This window comes from Silurus aristotelis (genome assembly GCF_946808225.1).
Source record: "Silurus aristotelis genome assembly, chromosome: 2".
Lineage (NCBI taxonomy): Eukaryota > Metazoa > Chordata > Actinopteri > Siluriformes > Siluridae > Silurus > Silurus aristotelis.
The window spans coordinates 32,985,970-33,011,450 of record NC_139575.1 but is presented as its reverse complement, the minus strand read 5'-3'; the positions used below and the strand labels follow the sequence as shown (position 1 = coordinate 33,011,450).

Sequence of the window (25,481 nt, the reverse complement as noted above, 5' to 3'; positions counted from 1 at the left end):
TGTTTTTTTGGGGACTTCTACTGCAGGACTTTAAGCTTCAATATTTAGAGTCATGCACAAATTTCTTATTGACACTACATCAGGGTATGTCTCACCTTGCCTTAAACTAGCATTTTATTGATATGACATGCGGGTGCCATGGTTCCGGACTGTAAAACACGGTAGAGGATATGGAGTGCTGCCTTTTGTGTTTAGTAATACGCCAGCGTTATTAAACCTAAACTCTATCCACCATATGGTAAGGTGGGAATCTTTTTCCGAGAAAGATATTTGTGGTAATTTGTTGCTAACATAGTAAAAAAAATAATAATTATAATCATTCCAGTACCACAAAACTCTGTTGCTCCATTGTTGCAAGGTCGATATGGATAAGATGTGCGGTGTTGCATTAATTAATCAGTCGCCTGCAGTAATTTCTGCTGGTCAGGAGGGATTCAGCGCCTACCCCAGGAACCTTCAGTGTAAAGAGGAAGCACAGGAATATGTTCCGGGTGGGATTGCAGTCTTATCTTTTACATATTAGAGCAATCTTCCTGTATCTGTTGTCATGGTGGGAGGAACCTTAAGAACCTGGAAGCAACTGGTGGCCATCTGTCGAACTCCACATAGGCACTAAGCTCAAGATCCGAGTTTGAAACCTGGGGGTTTCAAACTGGAAACAAGAAAGTATACTTTTTTTGCTGCTTGCTACTTGGTAATCAAAATAGTACATAATTTGTATGTAGTAAACCTTTAAGACCTACTTTAAGGTACAAGAGTGGTCCTTAAGGTCCAGTCATGTACCTGAAACCTCACTACATTTATGTTACTATTGCAAAGGTTGTGACAAAATGTATATAAAATGCACCCTTAAGGATGCAACCAGAGCGACCAGGGAAGGTGCTGTTTAGTAGGATTTTGGAATTGATCCAAACAGGGTCAAGATCACAACAAGGTCATATTCCGCTAAAAGTTTTCCATTCATCTGTGCATGATGCAAGAATGAGAGATCGATGGCTTGTGAGATTGATATAAAAATCACTGGCTGAAGCGCAGATCTAAACAAGGGTGAGGGAAAATGCGCAGTACGGTTATTCTTCTCCGGGTTCCTTTCCGTTTGTAACACGGAGATGTTGTTTACATGTCATTCAGGGACTTAAAGCTTGTTTCCTGGCAGCCTGAAATTTCCGCCAAGCTTTAGCTTAGGATCTAATTGTTGAATGATTGTAGAAAATAGATGGAATTATTGTAAACAGGAAATTACTTTTATTGTATTTTGGAATCGAATCCAAACAGGATCAATGTGACTGCAAAGTTAACCCCCAAAAATCTCTTTCTAAAGTATATTTAAGAGTATAACCCAGCAGCTTTGGGGTTAAAGGGACTTGCTCAGGGGCCCAGGAGGGGCAGCCTGGCTTTCGCTCTGCCATTATCTATGGAGCATTTTCTGTTATGTAGGAGTGAATTGAAAACGTGCTGTGATTATGCACATATGTCTGGTGTAGGCAGAGACCGCTGAGAATGTTAAAAACCCTAGGGTGTTGCAATTTAAGATTTCATATTTTTACACACGCAAATCAGCAGCTGTCCTTTTTACGCCGTCAAGTAAACAGGTTTACGTTGTTAAGTGAGGAAAAAGCCCATGCAGTACATTTTCAGTGGTTAGAGATTAGGTTGGGAGTATCTGGAGTATCTCTCAAATACATCTGTAACTGTCCATGTTTAACTCTAAAGACACTGGGGGTTACTACAGTTGCTACTACAACTACAGCAACTTTGCCTTTGTGTCACTTGGGACAAGGAATTGCACAGACCTTCCCACTGATCGAGTTTATTATGTATACTATATGGCCAAAGGTTTGCAAAGATCTGAGCAGCAGGGCTAGTGCTTGTTGTACGACTTTTTCCAGATTTAATCCCCGTGTTTGCTCTTATAATAATCTTCCACTGGTGGCAATTGTGGGATTGAGATCTTGGCTCTGTGCTCGACACTTGACTTTCACTACAACTCTTGGCAAACTTGTCTCCATGGATCTCGCTTAGATTTTTGTTGAAGAGAAATCTTATTAGCACAACCTACAATATGCATCCTGGATACTTGTGCGCTTCCAACTTTGTGGCAACGGTATGGGAAGCCATAATGGTCAAGTAGCCACAAACCTTTAATTATGTAGTATACTTCTTTTGATTTGGATCGCAATGTTGCCAAGTCTCAAAGACTTTTATAAAAGTTGCCTTCAGACGAAAAAGAAACGTAGAATGACTTGTAGCTAATGGGAACATATTAGCCTAATGGTGTAATGAAGTGCCAACAGCGGTGTACAGATGTACCATAATAAAATGGTCATATTACAGGTTCCTCAGGTTTTTATATCAAAGTTATGTTTGACAAAAAAGGCCATATATTTGTCTTCACTGGATGACTTTTTATACAGGAAGGACCCCCCCCCCCCCCCCCCCCCTTCATGACCGATTTATTAGCCGTCATTGTTTCAAACACTCAGTGAGTACGAGATGTCTGTTTACTCACAATAGTTCCCGAGCTTCTCAAAGTGGAGGTAGTTATAACTCTTTAAAATATTCCCTATGATAGTGTTTTGCCAGAATTTGCTTTGAATTGCTTTATAGTCAGGTTTATATTAAAAGTCGCATGCTCTAATTTGTCATCGTTTATACTTGTATAATCGCTTCATGTGGGTTTTTTTTTAAAAGGAGAAGTTTATTTAGTTTTCCGTGTTAGCTTTTCTGACACGACTTCAGCAAAGGGGACGTTGCCTTGAGGGAAACAAGAAGAAAAGGCAACTATTCATAGCTGTTAAAACCGCAATCGTCAACAAGAACTTGTTTCAAAGACGTTCCGTAATATTAAATGGGTAAATTTGACCCCTTGTTGATTTGAAATGAATGAAACGTTGTTAGCATCAGCAAATTGCTACGGAAAAAATTTGCTGAACATTGTAGGATGTGTTCAAGGAAAAGGATCTACCACCAACAGGGACGTATCACCGCATGATCATTGATTATTTTCCTAATATTACAACCAATTTAATTCTTAACGTGTTCATTATGCATTTTTATTGCCATTTCATTGAACGGTTCCTTTCTCATAATGAGGAATATGAACGATATCGTGTGCCGTTCTTAACTCTTAACGTTACTCCTTTAAATATAAAATTGAGTCACCGTAGGTTTTTACAAATAATATTAGCTGAGCGTTCGACTGTCCAGCATTCTCACTCATGTCTGGTGATGAGACACTACGGCCTTGGAATTATTGAGGCCTGGCTTATATAGAGAGAAGCCAATGACTGAAATAGATTGTCTGTCTGTGATGATCTCAAGACGACAGGCTTTGATTAGTCACGTTGAATCACCAGCGCAGTGCAGCAAAGCTGGTTTACAGAACTGACAACAGAAGACACGCTGCCAACGCCTCGTTGCTGTTTGGCCGCCACGCACAGCAATGTAGATGAGAACTCGATGTTCCAACCTGTGTCATACAGGTTACTGTTTGGAACGCGCCATATAATGGTACATCCTGTTTGGGGCAACACTTGATTTTCTGGGTGGACTCAAGAGTTTACATAACTGTTTTTCAAATAACTCGAATGTATTGTTTTATAAGTGTACTATATCACTTTTGTATATTTAAAAACACACAAAAAAAATCAAACCGCCATTACATTTCTGGTTTGAAATCTATTTTTTTTTTTTATGAAATTGTACTGTGCCTTATTAAAAATCTAAATAAAAAAGGAGTGGAGGATCTTTACATTTATTTTAGAAATGAAATGTTATGTGGTGTGTTTATATGTACCAGACCAAAACTTGTGTACTTGATTAACTGATTCATGTATTTACTCTGTTATATTTATATGAACAATCGAGCATTAAATTTTTGTAAACATTTAAATATGCCCCTATTTTTTTGGATTTTACATACAACACCAATTTCCAGTTGGGGCACTGTGTAAACTTTACATTGTTAAATGTAAATAAAAGCAATGTAATGATTTGCAAATCGTATGAACCCATATTTTATCCACAGTGCAATATAGAAGACATAACATGTTTAAACTGAGGAAATGTACCAATTTAAGAAAAAAAATAAGGTCTTTTAGAATCCGATGGCTGCAACACTTCTCAAAAAAAATTGGGACAGGCTAACAAAAGTCTGGAAAAAGTAAGTAACATTTTGCAACTAATGAGGTTAATTGACAACAGGTCAGTTAGATGATTGGGTCTAAATAGTGTTTCTTAGAGGGGCAGAGTGTCACCAAAGACTGTCTACAAATTGTGGAAAGATTTCAAATAATGTTTAACATGACATTCAACTGTTTTGCAATATTATCATTTACAGTACATAATATCAAACGTTTCAAAGAATGTGACGGGCAAAAATCGATATTGGACGCCATGATCTTCGGGCCCTTAGACAGCAGTGCTTTTAAAGGCTCAACAACTTGAGAAATCATTGTCCGTGAACACAGTTTGCCAAGTCATCCAGAAATACAGGTTAAATCTCTATCATGCAAAGAAGAAGGCATGTGTGAAAATGATCCAGAAACGCTGCCATACTCAACAAAAGCTCATTTTAAATTGTACTGATTCAAAGTGGAAAACTGTTCTGTGGTCAGAAGAATCAAAATTTATTTTTGGAAACCATGCCATCCAGACTAAAGAGGATTGGGACCATTTTGCTTCTTATAAGCACTCGGTCATATTGACTGCGTTAGTGCCTGTGAAATGACGAGCCTTGCACATTCAGAAAGGCTCCATCAATGCCGAACCATATATACAGGTTTTAGAGCAAAAAATTTATTTTTCAGGGAAGGCCTTGCATGTTTGAAAAAGGCAATGCTAACTGCATATGGCATCTATTACAATAGCATGACTTCATAGTAGAAGAGTCCAGGTGCTGAACTGGCCTGCCTGCAGTCTAGACCTTTTAACATTTCAATACATTTGGTGCATCATAAAAAACGAAAAACACAACAAAGAACACCCGGAACATTCGCACAGTTACAATCCTGTATCAGACACATTTGGGACAACATTCTTATCCCAAAAACCTCAGCAACTAGTCTCCTCAGTCGCCAGATGTATACAGACAGAAGACATGATGTTACACAGTGGTAAACATTAGCCTGTGCTAAGTTTTTTTTTTTATGTGTTGCAGCCATCAAATTTAAAATGACCTTATTTTTTACTTAAAATTATATATATCCTCAGTTTAAACATATGCTTTTTTGTTTTATTGTGAATATGGCTTTAGTAGATTTGCAAATCATTGCATTCTTTTTGGAATTGGGCTTTTATTTCACATTAATACAGTATTATATAGTATGTAGTTCGGAAATCTTGAGCTGGAAAATTATATTTTTTGGTTAGTGTTATGATGTCACAAGTTTTAAGAGCCAATCACTTTGCAGTAGGCAAATGAAGGCCATGAGACACTTTGTTAGTATGAGTATGTTAGTGTAGAGTTGTGTACGTTTTTATTATGTTCTGTATGTGCTTATGTTCAATATGGGGGGTTATTGGTAACTTTGTGTTCTATTCTACAGTATGAAAAATAGTGAAGCAAAAATAGTGATGATTTTTTTTCTTTATTATTTCTCTATTTACAAAACATGTACAAAATCATAGATGTCTTGATTCAAGACTCCACAGAGGCAAAGGTGGTGGATGTTTACCACAAAAGACAAATTACAGAATGAGGTTTTAGAAAGCTTACTTGGACCAAAGTGGGCTGAAATGCTCCCTAAGGCAAAACAAACTACATCTACTAGAGCTAAATATGACGGAGAACGACCAGTATTAACATATCCTGACTTAGCAATTTTTTGGTTAACTTAGGAAGTGATATCTTTCTTAGATTTCCTCTTAGCTTTGAGGATCTTAGCCAGTTCCTCAGGATCTAAAAATACCTGTCACCTAACAGGATTTGGAACCTGTCTATGTGTTGTCCTTAGTGAACTTGTGTTACTTGTTCTAGGTTTTTGATTAGTTACAAAGAGAGCACAGTAGCAGGGTGTCAAGTCAATGCTGCTTTAATACGTCGCCAGAAACAATCTTGAGAAACCACAAGACACTTAACAACACTCAAGGCTGAAATATCACTAAAGCTGAATGACCAAGGACAAATGACATCACAATAGTGATATGACGATAATTTGTGAATTTTTTTTGTTTTCCTCTTTACCACCATTGCCTCCTTTCAGACAATGAACAGATTGTAAAAAAAAATGATAGAAAAATAAATTAAAAGTGCTCACATGTAAAGAACAAAACAACATTTTCAAGATTTAACAAAATATAACATTGACATTAAAATGCATCATGACCCCAGCTGATATGAAGGTGAAAATCTGAAGGATTTCTTTCTTTCTTTTTCTCCTTTTCTTTTTCTTTTTTTTTCACACAAATGTGCACAAACTGATGCTGACTAATACTGGTTAAAACCTTAGCATCCGCTGTTGCGGCGCATGAAGGCGTGGCCCCGCACGGCGTACTGCATCTCGGTGAAGGTCAGCGGCCCCACTGTGATCTCACATGGGCCCTGGACCTTGAAGCCAGACTTCTGGTAGAAGGGCACGAGGAAATCCTCGCACATGAGAACGGCACGACGCACGTATGGCAGACAGCGCAGGTACTGCAAGTAGCGCCACATCAGGATGGACCCTCGGCCCTGCTGCCGGAAGGTACGATGTACCGCCAGAACGTGGATATGGACCGTGGTGCCCTGAGGTTTGTGAAGCGTCAAAGCTTCCTGTATGGAAACAAAAGGGGATTGAAGTGTTACTTCCTGAAATGGTCTCAAGATGAAGTCAGGACACTTGACCTTTGGGTGGTAAGTACAAGAAGTCATTTCACGGCTTTTCAAAAAAGCAGAAAACACAAAAGAACTGACACTGGAGACGTTTCCCAATGGAAATCCTTCCCCATGTCAATGATTAGCTTTGTTAAATAAAGCTTTTTTATGCAAATGTCCCTGTGAAACCCTGAACCCCATAAAGGTTCCTTCTGTGAAACAATCCATTTTAGTTACGCCTGGATAAACTTGATAGAAAATCAGACAGGATTTTATTTTTTATTTATTATTTAGATGTAGGATACTTCACCGATATTGTTTACTGTAATTTTGCAAGCACCAGGCTTGCAAAACCTTTCCTAATATCCCGATTACCTTTTGTGTTCACAGACAGTACCAAGTTTCTGAACTGCTGCAATTGCTATATGTGGAGAAAAGGGTTCCTGTAGAAATCCCTGCGAAGAAATCTAAAGATTGTCCTATTATGAAATGTTATGCACACCTGGGACATTTTGTTTTTCTTCCCAGAGCAATCTGGCCTAATTAGTCATTATTCTGAAGTGTTTTGCTAAGCTTTGTTTGTTATATGTTTATTCATTCCAAGTCATTTGTCTTCTGTACAAACATTTTATCTTCAACTTTTTATTCAGGCTACTATAAGGTATAAATCCGCTTATAAATCTTGCACACCTTTAAAAACACCGGTAATCTACTCTTAAACAGATTGAAAAAAATGTCTGTCTGTCTGTATGTGCTTTATAAACTCAACTCATCGATTGCTGAAATGATGACCATGTCAAACCCTGCAGGTTTGTATAATTTTGTGTCCCTTATTAGGGACAACGGAAGTTTGAATAAGTGCCTGCATAAACCAGGTAACTATATGTTCTAGTGTGCTTGTATCAGTTGTGCACTTGTTGTGACACTGTAGTCATATCTGCTATTTTTTTGGCGTTTTGTTTTTTTGCTTACATCTTTACTTACATGTACTTAAATGTCCTTTCTTAACCACAGTGCTGGCTGTCAATTGTTATATCATTCTGAAATGTTTGAATGTTTCTGCTCTTTGCTGTTGTGTCAGTGTGCACTCACTGCAGCGAGACGCTCCTGGTCCCACAACGAACCGATGATGAAGGCGACAAGCCTGCCTTCCACAAACCAGCCGAGAGACAGCTCGGGGCAGAGGGTGAGAAAGTGACGCACCTCATCCAGGTGGAGTGGACATTCGCCAGATACAGAGATGAATGCTGAGAAAAGCACATGGCTTAATTAGTGCTATGTACAACAGGTACTAATTCTTATAACCTTGAATGTTCAATGTATATACATACATACATACATACATACATACATACATACATATATATATATATATATATATATATATATATATATATATATATATATATATATATATATATACATACAATTACAGTACATAAATGGTGAGTTTGTGGTCCATTGTGAGTTGGTTGTGCCAATGCAAAATCCAACCAAAAAAAGCATTTACCCCAAAATGCTTTTTTTGGGGTATTATATTTATTTTTATTTATTTTGTTAGAAAAATCTCAAAGCACTTACATTTCCAACCTGGATGTTTCATTTATGCATTCAGTAATAATTGCTTAATATACAGGTATATTACAACAACATACATCATAGTTTTTGGAGCAATAAATGTGCTTTTCTTTTTTACAGAAAACAATTTCTGTGTACTTTTGAAACACATTTGTTTGTATGAATACTTTATACATTTAATGACAAGTGTATTTTAATTAAAATTCAGTTCTATTCCTATGTGAAATGCATTTCTTCTCTTTTGCATGCTTGTATGTGTTGTTGAGTGTTTTCCCTTCCAAAATTACACAACAACAACAAAATTAAAGTGAAATAAGTGAATGAGATAAAGTTTAAGGATGGTTTCATGAATGACATTTATTTCTATAAAGCCAGCATGAAGAGATGTTGTGGAAAGTGTGGTGTGTGACTCACCCTCTTTCTCGATCTCGAACACACTGATCGCGTCCTCGGTGTTCAGGGAGCGGAACTCGCTGGCCGGTAGAGTGTGACGCCGCTGTCGCGAGATCGACACGGGCGCGTGCAGGGGTTTGAAGAACGGCAGCGCGCTCACCGTGGACATGCTTCCACTTCAAGTGTCCGGCAAACCTACTACTTCTAATGATTACTTTACACAAGCGTGTGAACCCGACGTGTATTTTATTTTTGTGTTGTATCGAATAGTATCGTAAGGTATCGTGTTGCGTTCAACAGCACGAGCGCGTGATGCGTGCGCGTGCAGAAAGTGAGCTGCGGTGCGGCGCGTGAGCGCACATTTATAGCCTCAGCCCGCTTAAAGCGCCGTTTAGTCACCGATAATAGGCAGCTTACTGTCGCATTGTGCATTTTAATTCCCTGCATAATGTTTCAAGCTGTAATTAAAACGGAATAACGGAACAAGCAATGCTTTCTCTCTCTTTCTCTCTATCTCACTGATTGCATGCAGATAGCATTCATTACTAAAGTGCTAATTAGTGATATACTAACATGAACACATAAAATGTGATGGAAGGCCAAATTGCAAAAGGTTGGACACTTTTTTGACTCTTTTTTTTGCAGCTTTTTTACTGTTAAAACACATCCCCCAAAATATCATACAGATCATAATCCTCAAAGTGTTGGTTCATATCATACAAAGAAAACCATTGGTCACAATATTAACTATTGTCATTCAATTATTATATCTACAAGTTGTAGACTGAACACATTAACAGGGTAAAAGGATTCTTTTCAAAATCTTACCCAAAGTACTTATTAACATCTTATTTTTGTTTGTACTAAAATAAACCGTATTGTGTTAGACTTAGACTTGGATATACTTTATTGATCCTGTGAGGAAAATTATTGTTGTTGGACAATAATTTGATAATAATGACATTATATAAATTAAATAATTCATATATGATTATATGAATGATATGGCCAATAATGAAATTATTTAGTGTTGGCCTAAACATAAGGCATAGGAAAAAAATCAGCACTTATGTTGGTTATAATATAAATGCAATTATGCAATAATCAAATAGACGAAAACCAATACAATGCAAGCAAAACTGTATCATTTAGCTCTTGCAGTTGCATGATATATAGAATATAATATGGTCTATATGAATCTTTATAGGAACAGTATAGAAGCAAACAAATTCTGCGTAATCAGCATGCATATATGCGTACATAATTTAATGCACAATAAATAGTGCATATTTCAAAAAGTGTTATGATATTTTAGGTATCGGTATCAGTCACTTTTCTTTATTTCACTTGTTTTTAAGACCAATAAGAACATTTAATCTGAACTATTCTGTGGAAAATGTGTTGTAATTAGAACATTTTACACATCTGTACATGATTTAAACTGCTGGTATGGTTGTTGTTGTTTTTTTTTACAGTAGTACATCTTGTGGTTTTTTCTTGACCTGATTTTGAGAATGAAGATCAGGAAGGTGCTTGGTGGCTGATAAAGTCTATACAGACAAGGCAGAACTGGCTAAAATATTCTAGTCAGGGTTCAGGGTTATATGCAAGTTATTTTATTTTCAAGATCAGCGCTAAAAGGGGTTCTATGCTATGTGCTCATTGTGCTCATACTTTCTGGATGCACTGTATATAGATGAGGCATAACATTATGACAACTGGCAGGTGAATACCACTGATTATCTCTCCACCATGGCACCTGTTAGTGGGTGGGATATATCTTCTTCTTCTTCTTCTTTCGGCTGCTCCCATTAGGGGTCGCCACAGCGGATCATCCGTCTCCATACCACCCTGTCCTCTATATCTGCCTCTTTCACACCAACTACCTGCATGTCTTCCCTCACCACATCCATGAACCTCCTCCTTGGCCTTCCTCTTTTCCTCCTACCTGGTGGCTCCATCTTCAGCATTTTTCTACCAATATAATTCATGTCCCTTCTCTGCACATGTCCAAACCATCTCAATCTCGCCTCCCTCACTTTGTCACCAAAACATCCTACATGTGCTGTCCCTCTAATAAACTCATTTCTAATCTTGTCCATCCTCGTCACTCCCAACGAAAACGTCAACATCTTCAGCTCTGCTACCTCCAGCTCCACCTCCTGTCTTTTACTCAATGCCACTGTCTCTAATCCATACAACATCGCAGGTCTCACCACAGTCCTATAAACTTTCCATTTCATTCTTGCAGATACTCTTCTATCACAAATCACTCCTGTCACTCTTCTCCACCCACTCCACCCTGCCTGCACTTTTTTCTTTACTTCTCTTACACACTCTCCATTACTTTGCACTGTTGACCCCAGGTACCTAAACTCCTCCACCTTCTCCACCTCTTCTCCCTGCAACCGCATCACTCCACTGCCCTCCCTCTCAATCACACACATGTACTCTGTCTTACTCCTACTGACTTTCATTCCCCTTTTCTCCAGCGCATATCTCCACCTCTCCAGGCTCTTCTCAACCTGCTCTCTACTCTCACCACAAATCACAATATCATCTGCAAACATCATAGTCCAGGGAGACTCCTGTCTGACCTCGTCCGTCAACCTGTCCATCACCACTGCAAACAGGAAAGGGCTCAGGGCCGATCCTTGATGCAGTCCAACCTTCACCCTGAACCAGTCTGTCGTACCTACTGCACACTTTACTGCCGTCACACTGTCCTCATACATGTCCTGCACCACCCTCACATACTTCTCTGACACACCTGACTTCCTCATACAATACCACAACTCCTCTCTCGGCACCCTGTCGTACGCTTTCTCTAAATCCACAAATACACAATGCAGCTCCTTCTGTCCTTCTCTATACTTCTCCATCAACATCCTCAAAGCAAATAAGGCATCTGTGGTGCTCTTCCTCGGCATGAACCATACTGTTGCTCACAGATGGTCACCTCTTCTCTCAGCCTGGCTTCCACTACTCTTTCCCATAACTTCATGGTGTGAGTGATCTACTTAATTCCCCTGTAGTTACTGCAGGTCTGCACATCTCCCTTATGCTTAAAGATCGGTACCAGCACACTCCTTCTCCATTCCTCAGGCATCCTCTCCCCTTCCAGAATCCTGTTAAACAATCTGGTTAAAAACTCCACTGCCATCTCTCCTAAACATCTCCACGCTTCTACCGGTATGTCATCTGGTCCAACCGACTTTCCATTCTTCATCCTCTTAATCGCTGCTCTCACTTCCTCCTTACTAATCCTATCTACATCCGGCTTCACCAACTCCACATCCTCCAACCTTCTCTCTCTCTGATTTTCCTCATTCATCAGCTGCTCAAAATACTCCCTCCATCTTCTCAACACACTCTCCTCACTAGTCAACACATTTCCCTCTCCATCCTTTATTGCTCTAACTTGCAGTACATCCTTCCCAGCTCGGTCCCTCTGCCTGGCCAATCGGTATAAATCCTTTTCTCCTTCCTTAGTGTCCAACCTCTTATACAGTTCCTCATATGCCTTTTCCTTAGCTTTCGCCACATCTCTTTTTACCTGCTGCCGCATCTCCTTGTACTCCTGCCTACTTTTCTCATCACTCTGTCGATCCCACTTCTGTTTTGCCAACCTCTTTCCCCTAATGCTCTCCTGCACTTCCTCATTCCACCACCCCGTCTCCCTGTCTTGCTTTCTATTTCCAGATGTCACACCAAGTACTTTTCTAGCTGCCTCCCTCATCACTCCTGCAGTAGTTGCCCAATCATCCGGCACCTCTTCACCACCACCAAGCCCCTGTCTGACCTCTTCCCTGAACCTCACACTACACTTTTCCTCCTTCAGTTTCCACCATCTTATTCTTCTTGCAAACCTTACTTTCCTCCTCTTCTTCTTCGCCTCCAAAACCATCCTACAGACCACCATCCGATGCTGTCTAGCTACACTGTCCCCCGCCAACACCTTACAGTCTCCAATCTCCTTCAGGTTGCATCTCCTACACAGAAGATAATCCACCTGTGTGCACCTTCCTCCACTCTTATACGTCACCCTACGATCCTCCTTCTTCTTAAAATACGTGTTCACCACTGCCATTTCCATCCTTTTAGCAAAATCTACCACCATCTGCCCTTCCACATTCCTCTCCTTAAAACCATGCCTACCCATCACCTCCTCATCACCTCTGTTCCCTTCACCTACATGCCCATTAAAGTCTGCCCCAATCACCAAGTGCTCACTCTGTTTTTGAAGGTAATACTACAGGAAGGCAGAAAGTCATCTTTCCTATCATATGGTGGAAAATGTACTGAACATCACAAATAGCTGAGGAACCACCTATTTTTTGAATCAATTCATTATTAGACTTAAAATCCCAGTGAATGAGTTGTTACAATGCAAACAATGTTATATTAGAACACATTAATCTAAATCTGTGATTTGTACGATTATATTATTATATTCTTGTCAGAGCTGCTGTTACAGAAACTCATTTATTCACATGAGAGAATTCAGCAACAACAACAACAACAACAAAAAATTCAATATACAGACAATCCACATAATATCCTCTTTAACCAGTTATCTTTAGTCTGGTTCTGGATCGCTTACTGGGCAATGCAATGAACATAATGTTTATCCTTTTCAAGCACATTTTCGTTCTTTCCTAGGTACACCATCTACCACTTCATCTAATTCACTCCAGAATCTTTCCTTCTCCTCCATCTCACAGCCAACTTGTGGAGCATAGGCACTGATGACATTTATCATCATCCCTTCAACTTCCACCTTCACGATCATCACCCTATCAGAAACTCTCTTCACCTCCACTACACTCTTACTGTACTCTTCCTTCAGAATCACCCCTACACCATTTCTCTTCCCATCCACACCATGATAAAACAGTTTAAACCCACCTCCAATGTTTCTGGCCTTACTCCCTTTCCACTTAGTCTCCTGAACACACAACATATCTACCTTTCTCCTCTCCATCATATCAGCTATCTCTCTCCCTTTACCCGTCATAGTACCAACATTTAAAGTACCAACCCGAACCTCTACTCTCCTACACTGCTCCTTTTCTGCCGTCTCTGTTGACGTCTTCCTCCTCTCCTTCTCCTCCTTCGGCCAACAGTAGCCCAATTTCCACCGGTACCCTGTCGGCTAACGATACCTGTGGCGGTCGTTGTTAACCCGGGCCTCGACCGATCCGGTATGAAATTCTCATTTGTGATCCGCATATTTGATTTGGCACATGTTTTACGCTGGATGCCCTTCCTAACGCAACCCTCCCCATTTACCCGGGCTTGGGACCGGCACTAAGAGTACACTGGCTTGTGCCCCCCTAATGGCTGGGTTGGGTGGGATATATAAGACAGCAATTGAATATTTTGTCCTCAATGTTGATGTGTTAGAAGCAGGAAAATGGGCAAGCACACCCTTGGCTTCAAACCTTAAAAACATTGACAATATCTGGTATTTCCATGTTTTGTCAACCCCATATAAATGCAGTTGCTTCAAACTATATACTGCATTTATGTTTATAAAGAATTATCCAAAATTCACTCACCAATAGGTGGCGGTAAATCATCAATATTCGCCAATGTCTTCTTCAGTTACGTCACGGAAACATACAAATGAACAGGCTTAAAATGTAAACACAATGAAAGCTGCAAATGATAAAAACATTTGCTTGTTATTACAGAAAAAATGTGTTACAGGCTTTTTCGCCTAGAACATGTATGCTGAGCTTGACGTTGGCTGTGTGCAGTATCACACAAAAGTGAGTCCACCATTCACATCTCAGGAACCATTTTAGTATATCTTCTCAATGGACAAAACTATAGAAATGAAGCTCAGATATATTTTAGAGTAGTCAATGTGCAGCTTGTATAGCAGGGTAGATTTACTGTCCTCTGAAAACAACTCAACATACAGCCAATGCTGTCCAAATAGCTGGCAACAAAAGTGAATACACCCTGTACGTGATAACATCTGTACGTCATGTAACCATGCAAAGCCACACCATACCATGTGTGTATCTTCTATTACAGCAGTAAAAATTTGGTCCCTAAACCTAACCCTCTCTGAGGATTTGAGAATTAGAATTGTTGCTCTACACAAAGATGGCTGAGGCTGTAAGAAGATCAGTAACACCCTGAAACTAAGTTACAGTACAGTGACCAGCGCCATACAGATGTTTTCCAAGATGGGTTCCACTCAGAACAGACCTCGAAAGAGTTCTTCAAAAAGCTAAAACTCTAGATTCTAGTGTACCAGTGTAGATTTATTCATTGCAAGAGACTCAAAGTACTTTTGTACGTCTCTCTGGACAAGGGCGTCTGCTAAATGCCGCAAATGTAAATGTACTGTATTAAGTGTACACTACTGGCAGTCTCTGCATTCGGGGCAACCAGGAAACACACACACACACACACACACACACAGTCTCTCTCTCCACGCCTGGAAACGCTAATGGAGCGCCATGGTGATTCTGGGGGAGGCGCCCAACCCAACATCACATGAGCGTTTGCAGGTGAGCAGCATGCTGCTGTGGGACACTGCTGCACTACAGCTATACAGAGTGAACCATGAGCGTCTCCGCAGTCACCTTCGCCAAGGACTTCACGGCAGTTTGTATCGCGGCTGCTGTTTCAGAAACCGCCGTAGCTCCACTCGAGAGAGTCAAACTGCTCCTTCAGGTGAGTGAGCGACGTGGCAGAGCGCCACCCTGAACTCATAAACCTTAAACCAGTAGTCATGTGCCCTCGCGTGGGTGGTGTCTTCCTCCCCATACTGGGGACTATAACATGATCGCCTGGATCAAAGGTGTTTGTTAGCATGAAGCATCCAAAGATGTTCTGCCAAGACCTGGAAGTAGCTCATGATTTCTGTGTTGTTCTGATTCTATAGAGCAGAGATACCTAAACTATGGTCATGTCGAATTTGTGAAGAAGAAATGAAAAAGGGGAAAATGCCATTGGGGGAAAACTTGAAAAATAAGAACCAGCTATATTTTTTTCATTAGAGCCCAATGAATATCTGTATTAGGCATTGAATTCAACTGTACAATAAATAGGATTGTGTCTCACTATAAGTGTCACTGAGAACCAGAAGCAGATTACAGAGCCATGTTTTTTTTATTTATTTGTTTAATCTTAAATATTATGTAATCAAGCTCGATTTTTGGCACTTTGTAGGAAAAACTGGGCACCTCTGATATGGATAATGCATCTAAAATAAGTTTAACACAAGACTATGTTTCTAGATATACATTGATATACTAGAGGTCGATAAAATTGAGTGTATCTAGTATTCTGTATGTTCAGGATACAGGTAAAGAAATCTATAGAGTATTTCATATCGGTTGCAAAACCCCCCAAAAAAACAGCCATTTGGTAAGCAGGATTTAAAATCCCCCCCAAATAAATCAGTTCCTATATTCACTGTAATGTTATATCAACTGTAAACAGTCACGAACTCACCTGCTTCACTGTTTCACTCTGTTTTTGAAGGTAATACTACAGGAAGGCAGAAAGTCATCTTTCCTATCATATGGTGGAAAATGTACTGAACATCACAAATAGCTGAGGAACCACCTATTTTTTGAATCCATTCATTATTAGACTTAAAATCCCAGTGAATGAGTTGTTACAATGCAAACAATGTTATATTAGAACACATTAATCTAAATCTGTGATTTGTACGATTATATTATTATATTCTTGTCAGAGCTGCTGTTACAGAAACTCATTTATTCACATGAGAGAATTCAGCAACAACAACAACAACAAAAAATTCAATATACAGACAATCCACATAATATCCTCTTTAACCAGTTATCTTTAGTCTGGTTTTGGATCGCTTACTGGGCAATGCAATGAACATAATGTTTATCCTTTTCAAGCACATTTTCCATAGTCAGATCCTCATATACAGACATTTCTACCAGTCATATTTTGGAAATGAAGATCAGTTGCCTACTTTTTACCTAACCTTTGATACCAAGTTATCCAAGAGGCATATTGTTTATAGGTTACAGTGCTAATATGTATGTCAATGAATTTATATGTATATGAGTAAGTGCAAGGAAATGAAACTTTGCTGACATAAAAAATACTGTACCGTGTTGACATATAAACACTGTGGCTTAGCAGATAACCTTTCATAAAGAAGCCTATAACCTAGTTCAAGCCAAAGTTTTGTTCCTCCTTATGGCAAACTTTTGCACAATCCACAAACATTGTAACTCGAAAATATCCAGAAATGAATTGGCAAATATTATACAACTAAACTGTTTGAAAACGAAACGTATTTTTGTTTTAATTATGATAATTGCTTCAGCGTGTAACATGATGCTAACTAAAAAGCTGCACATGCCCAGAACCTATTCAGTTCTAGGATAATGTATAGTTTAGATATTCTATCTAACCTACCCTGTATCAGTGACAGAAATAAATGTTTTATTCAGTTTGTAAAGTTGTTTACACTTCCTAACTTAGTCACCGTTCATACCAGCAGGTTACTAGATCAGTTTACTGTGTCTCATCAAATACCAGTATTGTAACAGGAAGGCTAGTGTGATATACACATTCACATGTGCAACACAAGGCTCATATGCACCTGCACAACCAGTCTGGTGAATTACATTGTGATGGTAGACCTTTTATAATAACAAAGCTTATTCGTCCTCATCATTACAATAAAGCTGTTTGGTTTTGACAGTCAGCCATATTTAAAAAATAGTGTAAATAATATAGATATATTGAAATATAGCAATCAAAACATACTATGGATTATAAGATTCACCAAGCCGCATCTGTGCATGAGCATAAAAGTTAACGATGTGATTTAAAAGAGGTGTGTATCGGACACAAGTTGGCATTTGTATCACGTTGCATCATTAAAAAAATATTTGCAGTCGTACAATAGAAACAGAAGATTCATTATAGTTTTAACCTGAATTCTGCTTTGTTGCAGTTATGAAATGACTAGGGATGGAGAGTCGAGTGCAAAACTTTTAGTGGCCTTCCAAAGTACCATCTGCAGTAATAATGTGTATCTTTAGGCTGTGTATATGAGGCCATCCACACTAGCAGAATGTGGTTTCCAAGTGATGAGGGCTGGTTGCAAACTTGCCTTTCTTCATGATACTTATGACAGAAATTTGCTTATAGAAAAAGGCAATATGTCTGACTATGTAGATATACTGTATACGGGATAAAAATATGTTTGTACATCAGATTGGATAATTGGATAACAAATCTGATCTGGAATCAGTCCATGGATTTGGACCTTCAACTCAGTTTGCACATGAAAATGTTATTTCTGCCAATGTAGCCAATATACTTATTTTGAAATCAGCTATCAAAAAACAAGTGATCATGTAAAAATGCTTAGAATCATTTAAACCAAAATTTTTTTATTTTATTTTTATTTTTTACATTCATTTATTCATCATTAATTAATTGTAGCTGCTAGTATATTTGAAGACTATTATAGAAACACTGCACTTGAGACTGGAATATATCGTTGATGGGACACCAGTTATCCTTCACTTTTTTTTAAAATCCTTTAATCATTTTCTGCTACTGAAAGCACAGATGTTTAAAAGATGTCTAAAGATCTAACTTCAGAATTCTGAAATCTACCCATAGGTACAACATGCCAGCAAGCACATTGTTACAGAGAAGCGCTACAAGGGCTTCATGGACTGCATTATTCGCATCCCCAGAGAGCAAGGCGTCCTCTCGTACTGGCGAGGCAACCTGGCCAACGTGATCCGATACATTCCCACACAGGCTCTGAACTTCACTTTTAAGGATAGGTACAAAAAGTTATTCCTGGATGGAGTGGACCAGAGCACGCAGTTTTGGCGGTACTTTGCTGGTAACCTGGCATCAGGGGGTGCTGCTGGGGCCACATCTCTTAGTGTTGTCTACCCACTAGACTTTGCTCGCACTCGTCTGGCAGCAGACATCGGAAAGGCGAAAGCGGAGAGGGAATTCACCGGTCTGAGAGACTGTTTTGGGAAAATACTCAAAGCTGATGGACCAGGAGGCCTTTACAGTGGTTTTAGTGTGTCTGTGCAGGGCATCATTATCTACAGGGCCGCTTACTTTGGCATCTACGACACTGTCAAGAGTGAGAGCACTTTTTTACCGTTTGGATTGTTAAAGCCTGTGTGCCTTATTCACATTTGGTGACTAAAGTTCAAAAGTTTTATGATATATTTACATGGGGAAAATTACCAAAAGTTACCAAATTACAAGCAAGTCTGGTTTCAGGGCCCTCATTCAGATTGTACAAATTACCTGTGTGTGGTTCATGTTCTCGAGGTTGCCAGGTTGAGTATATGCATCTAGCTTTTCCAACGTTCCACTTTTACTGGCAAGCACTTTAAAATTGTTAAGGGGTCAATGATCGAACATAGGGACATACATTGGAAATAGCATTTCCCCTCTCTACTGTCAAATTGATTGTAAAATAGAAACAATTTAAAAATGAAAAAATGTCTAAAGGTTTGTGGCCAACTGCTCATTAAACCCATACGTGGTAAGCATTGAAATGAATATTTATTATAAGTCTAGTATACCGACCATATACTACTGCATTTAAATTTTTATTTGTAATCATTAGTTACTGAATTTTGTATCATCTTAACTAAACAGTGTAGCTTCCACCCTCATTATTCATCATCTTATAAAATAGCACGTGACCCTTGATATACAAAATAATTTATTTATTTAATGAATAGTGTCTCAATAGTTAGTTTTGCTCGTATAAAATTTATCCATCCATTGTACAGGTACATTTCCAGATCCTGAGAATATCCACTTTGCCATGACCTGGATGATCGCACAGAGCGTAACTACACTTGCCGGATTCATCTCTTACCCATTTGATACAGTGCGTCGTCGCATGATGATGCAGTCAGGACTTAAAGGGGGTAAGTCAACTAGTAGTAGTCAGTATTTGGTTACATTTACATTTACATTTGCATTTGTGGCATATGGCAGACGCCCTTGTCCAGAGTGAAGTACAAAAGTGCTCTGAATCTCTAGCAATGAAAAATGTACACTGGTACAATAGATTACAAATTTAAGATAAATCAGACTACAACTCTTGATTTTTACAAAACAAACATGGAAAGGGCTATTTTAAGCCGTCGTTTGAAGATGCGAGCCGAGGACTCCGCTGTTCGACATCTAGGGGAAGTTCATTCCACCACCTCGGTGTCAAAACAGAGAAGAGCCTTGAAGTAAACTTACCTCTCAAACTGAGAGAAGGTGGTACCAGTCAAACAGTGCTGGAGGATCTCAGACAGCATGGTCCAATGGGAGGTGTGATGAGGTCTCTGAGGTAATATGGTGCGATCAATTTTTGGCCTTGTAGACATGCAGTTACTGGAAGCTAGTGGAGGGAGCGCAGCAGTGGGGTTGTGTGGAAGAACTTGAACACAAGCTGCGTCTTGGATCATTTGCAGTGGACGAATAGCGTTCAGAGGAAGACCTAGCAGCAGAGAGTTGCAGTAGTCCAGTCTCAAAATAACAAGAGACTGAACAAGCACCTGGGCAGCCTGTGTGGACAGAAATGGTCGAATCCTTCGGATGTTGTTAAGAACGAGCCACATTAGCAACATGTAAGGAGAAGGGCAGTTGATTATTCATAGTTACCCCAAGGTTGCAAGCAGTACTGGACAAAAGTATTGGGACACCTGACCTTTTCTGCCATTATGTGGTTCTTCTCCAAAGCTGGAGGCACACGAACTTTGGATGCAGTATAATAAAATTATGCATTCACTTTAACTTGAAAACCAAAACCAGCAACATGAAGATATGGTTTACATTGTTTGGAGGGGAAAATCTCGAGTGGCCTGATGGAGAGCTCTGATCTCAACCCTACTGAACACCTTTGGAAAGATTTGGAACACTGACTGAACCTCAGGCCTCCTCACCTACATCAGTACCTGACACCCTTGTGGTTCACAAGCGCATTACAAAATCTAATGAAACATCTTTCCAAAAAGTAGAGGGAATTATAGGGACCATACCATATATGACCAGGTGTCTGCAAACTTTTGGCAATATAGCCAGGTCAAGTCAAGTTTATTTCTATAGCGCTTTTTACAACAGATATTGTCTCAAAGCAGCTTTACAGAATTTTAAGAGTAAAGGTGAATGGTGTGCATTTATCCCTGATGAGCAGCCATGGTGACTGTGGCAAGTAAAAACTCCCTTAGATGTTATGAGGAAGAAGCCTTGAAAGGAACCAGACTCAAAAGGGGAACCCATCCTCATTTGGGTGACATCAAGAGTGTGATCATAGATCTTTAAACAATACAGACAATACTTCAAACAATACAGAACACTGAAGAGTGAGAACCAACATACGCACTGGAATGTAAGATTGTGACTAATGTCCTTTCTACAGTCTACGGTTCGGGATGTTTGCAGGGTCGGCATCTACTTCTTTAAAGGTCCACAATCTTCATAAGGTGGGACGTGACTGGGGCTGAAGCAACCTCAGGATGCCAATATAGCATGTGTATATACAATATCTCACAAAAGTGAGTACACCCCTCACATTTTAGCAACCATTTTAGTAATTCTTCTAAAGGAGCAATACTATAGAACTGAAACCTGATATATTTAGAGTAGTCAATGTGCAGCTTGTACAGCAGTACAGATTTACTGTTCTCTGAAAACAACTCAACATACAGCCATTACTGTCAAAAAAGCTGACAACAAAGGTGAGTACACAGTAAGAGATAACAGCTGTATGTCATTTAGCTATGCAAAGCCACATGTTCTATTCATCATGTTTGTGTTTTTGTCTGCTTGACAGGGCCATACAAATTTGTGTATCTTGTAATAGAGCAGGTAAATTTGGTGCTTTGAGTACCATTTTCTCAAACTGACCACTGGATGTTCGCCATGTTGAACATCCAGTGGTCGGTATGAGAGAATTGTACTCAAAGCACCAAATTTCTTACTAGTTCATTGTGAATGACATTTGTTTTCTTCAGTATGGAAATAACTACACAATTAGAGCTGTTTCAAGTTGATCACTGTGTTTTAAATTGGTGTGCAGACATGTTGCTTTTTTGTTATTGCAGCTGACGTCATATACACGGGTACAGTGCACTGCTGGAAGAAGATTGCTCGAGATGAAGGGGTCCACGCTTTCTATAGGGGAACTTGGTCAAATATTCTCAGAAGCATGGGAGGTGCCTTGGTGTTAGTGTTTTATGATGAGATAAGGAAAATCATATGAACATCCACCTGCTGACATCAGCAGGAAGGAAAAAGTGCTGTGAAGTAAAAGCCAAAGTCAACTTCATCATAAACCACTTTGAAATGAAGTAGCGGGCTTTTCTGGGCTACCTCATGTACAGAAATGGGCTTTACTGTGTGTGTGTGTGTGTGTGTGTGTGTGTTTTATTATAGCAAAACTCTAAGAATGCTGTCTTATTGCGGTCATAAATGTCTGTACTCCAATTTAATTAGACAGTTTTTTATGTAAAACCCACAGTGGTCACTGAAATCATTTAAAACTGACAAAAGTTATAAAACTGTGACTAAAAATTAAAATCAGACATTGCTTTTGAATTGTGGTTCAACAGAAGCATTTAAAAAAACAAACTAATAAAACTGGCCTGGACAAAATTGGTGGTACTCATAATTTAATATTTTCTCTGCAATCAAGCAATAATCTCTGATATCAAGCAATTTCTGTAACTCCCAATGTCCACAGGTATTTTAGCTCAATCCTCATGAGCAAACTGTTACAGCTGTCTCAGGTTTGAAGGGTGCCTTCATGTTTCAGCTCCTTCCACAGATGTTTAATAGGATTTAGATCGAAGCTCATAGAAGGCGGCTTTAGAATAGTCCAATGCATTCTTGGGTGTTTTAACTCTGGGTCATTGAATCATTATACTGTTGGAGGACCCATGACTGATTCCTGAGACTGAGACCAAGCTTTCTGACCCCGGGCAACCCATTTTACTCCAAAATGCCTTGCTGTCTTGAGATTTCATTGTACCCCACACAGATTCAAGACACTCTGTGCCAGATCCTGCAAAGCAGCCCCATTGGGTAACTGAGCCTCCTTCATGTTTCTAAGTAGGTAAAGTGTTATTTTCTCCAGTTTTGTCTCATCTGTCCAAAGGACGTTTTCTCAGAAGCTTTGTGGCTTGTCAATATGCATTTTGGCAAATTCCAATCTCGCTTATTTTTTATGATTTACTTTGACTCCTCCATTAGGTCCACTTTGACTCAAACAGCAATGAATGGTGCAATCTGAACCTGATGTACCTTGATCTTGGAGTTCACCTCTAATCTCTTTGGAAGTTGTTCTGGGCTCTTACCATTCATATTCTCCATCTCTTCAATTTGTCATCAATTTTCCTATTTGCGGCCACTTGGCTACAGCCCTGAAGACCTTAAACTTCAGAATATTATTAATCGAAACATCAATCTGCTTGTAGATGTTCTTAATGTCCTTAATGTCTTTAATGTCTTTAATGTCTTTAACCTTTAAGATGCTTGTCTATAATTTTTTTTTTCTAATCTCCAGAGACAACTCTCTCCTTAGCTTTCTGTGGCCTATGTTCAGTGTGGTGCACATCATAATACCAGACAGCACAGTGACTACTTTCTACCCTTTAAATACAGTAGGCAGACTGACTGATTACAAGTTTGCAGGCACCTTTGACGCTAATTACAGGGCACACTTTATTTTCACAATTCTTTTCAATCTTTTCTAAGGGTACCATCATTTTTGTCCAGGCCAGTTTCATTAGTTCATTTTTTTTAAATGCTTCTGTTGAACCACAATTTAAAAGCAAAGTCTGGTTTTCATTACTTACTGTGATTTTAAGTAAATGTTTATTTATTAATCCTTTTGTCAGTTTCAAGTTATTTCAGTGACCACTGTGGGTTTTTCTTTCTTTAATGAAGGGTACCAACAATTTTCAGGCAAAGTCCAGGATTTTAGGCCCAGATGCTTTTTGCATCTTTTTTGTTAATCTAGTAAATTAATATCTCGTATACCATATATGGCTTCAAATAACAATTCTAAATGACTTCCTTTGAAATGTAGTATTAAAATGTGACAAGAAAAATGCTACCAGTTACCCCAAAAAATGAATATCACAGAATATTGAACTAGTAAACAAATATTCTTCCATTATTTGTTAGCTAAACTATCCTCATAGCGTCCAGCTGTAATTAAAACGGACGCAAACACACAGAACCCGCTCGATAGTTCGCTAATTCATTCCAATTTACACTGATAGAATTTATTTCAATATAGTTAAAATTAGCTATGATTGCTGTAGATAATTAATACTGTATGCCTTATAACTAAAATCATATTTAGCACTGTATACAGTGGTACTAGCTAGACTCGGTTTGCTAGGACTCATACACAAAGGAAAAAATATGTTTGTTAAAAAGATTGGATAGTCTACTGTTCAATATCCATTGTTAAGGAGCTTTTCATGAAATGTACTGTGAAATGTAAGCCCAGGTTATGTAGTTAGCTAGTCTATGTAATTGTGATGTATTTTAACCAGCTAGCATAGCATGAGTAATAATTTAAACCTGGATTCCACTCCAAATCTAGTACTAAACTAGCTGATTGAGAGCCAGATGACAGAACAAAAGGAATACTTCTACAAGTTCAGTTCAATTCGTTTTTATTTGTATAGCGCTTTTAACAATGGACATTGTCTAAAAGCATCTTTACACAGATAATGCGGCAAAATAAGGAACAATCGTGTTAATTTTTTCATTGTAAATGTGTGTTTACAATTATTACTTCCTCCCAAAAAACCTTGAGAGGAACCAGACTTAAAAGGGAACCCATCCTCGTCTGGGTGGCACCGAATGTCCATTTATTACAGCTAAACGATGTTTAGGGGTGCAGTAATGGTGATCAAATGAAATCTGTAGTCCTGATTCATTTGAACAAGTGTTCCCTTTTTTATTTGGATAGTAAATGCAGCTTTGATGACAGTTTCCAGTTTGTGTGCATGTTTGGTTTTTGAGTAAGTGATAAATTAAATTATTGATGAACAAATGTGGTCTGTCTTGTTTTACTGCTGGCAGGGTGTCTGTATGGTGTCTGATTACTTGAGTTGCAACATTACACCCAGTGTCTCTTATTGTGGACAATGACATATGAGACATATTGTCTTTGACTGATCTCAGGTATAATTTAATATTAAGCTTATTTGTCAAAATAATAATATGTGGGGGTCCTAAGAAGTGATTTAATATTTACGATGTAAAAAAATTCACAAAATAATATGCAGCTCTAGTATAAAACAAATAAAAAATATAAACAACAACAACAAAAAAAACGTTTTTAATTTGAATACTGTACTGGTTTAAATAAAACACATGCAATCTGAGTTGCCAGATTGGTAATTTACTCCTCTCTTTCTATGGGCGCTTGTAATCACATTGTTAGCTAAAACATTTTAAGCTGATGGATACAATAATAATGATGCTTATAAGAATAATGATGTTAAAATATGGGAAGTCAGTCAACTCTGAATTATTATCATTAAATATATTTTATACACATGGCAGTTTCTTTTTTTACACCTAAGCTACAGGTGTAATTAGTTTTTTTGCTTCCTTGACTCTGGGTTGACTGGGGTGTTATTTGTAACAAAATTTATTATGGGATGATATGTAATAATATATAATAATGGTC

The 25,481-nt window shown here is 38.7% G+C and overlaps 3 protein-coding genes across 7 annotated transcripts in view; 2 read left to right on the top strand and 1 right to left on the bottom strand.

The window, feature by feature from the left end:
• The window catches only part of LOC310736228 (inactive rhomboid protein 2-like), a 38,627-nt gene extending 34,735 nt beyond the window's left edge, over positions 1-3,892 (top strand). For all 5 annotated transcript variants that reach the window (XM_083559608.1, XM_083559610.1, XM_083559609.1 and 2 more), the window contains one exon: positions 1-3,892. This exon is cut by the window's left edge and continues 636 nt beyond it. The gene's annotated coding sequence lies outside the window, so the exon portion shown is untranslated.
• Positions 3,893-6,016: 2,124 nt separating this feature from the next.
• Positions 6,017-9,102, bottom strand: aanat1 (arylalkylamine N-acetyltransferase 1). Its single transcript, XM_083559688.1, has 3 exons — positions 8,786-9,102; positions 7,886-8,040; positions 6,017-6,751 (listed from the first exon to the last, which is right to left on the bottom strand). The coding sequence occupies exons 1-3, from the start codon at positions 8,931-8,933 to the stop codon at positions 6,446-6,448; spliced, it is 609 nt and encodes a 202-aa protein (XP_083415814.1). The 5' UTR covers positions 8,934-9,102; the 3' UTR covers positions 6,017-6,445.
• Positions 9,103-15,200: 6,098 nt separating this feature from the next.
• LOC310722594 (ADP/ATP translocase 3-like) lies at positions 15,201-24,839 on the top strand. Its single transcript, XM_083535178.1, has 4 exons — positions 15,201-15,457; positions 18,413-18,899; positions 19,564-19,704; positions 21,874-24,839. Exons 1-4 carry the CDS (start codon positions 15,347-15,349, stop codon positions 22,029-22,031), a joined length of 897 nt encoding a protein of 298 aa, XP_083391304.1. The 5' UTR covers positions 15,201-15,346; the 3' UTR covers positions 22,032-24,839.
• The last annotated feature ends 642 nt before the right edge of the window (positions 24,840-25,481 follow it).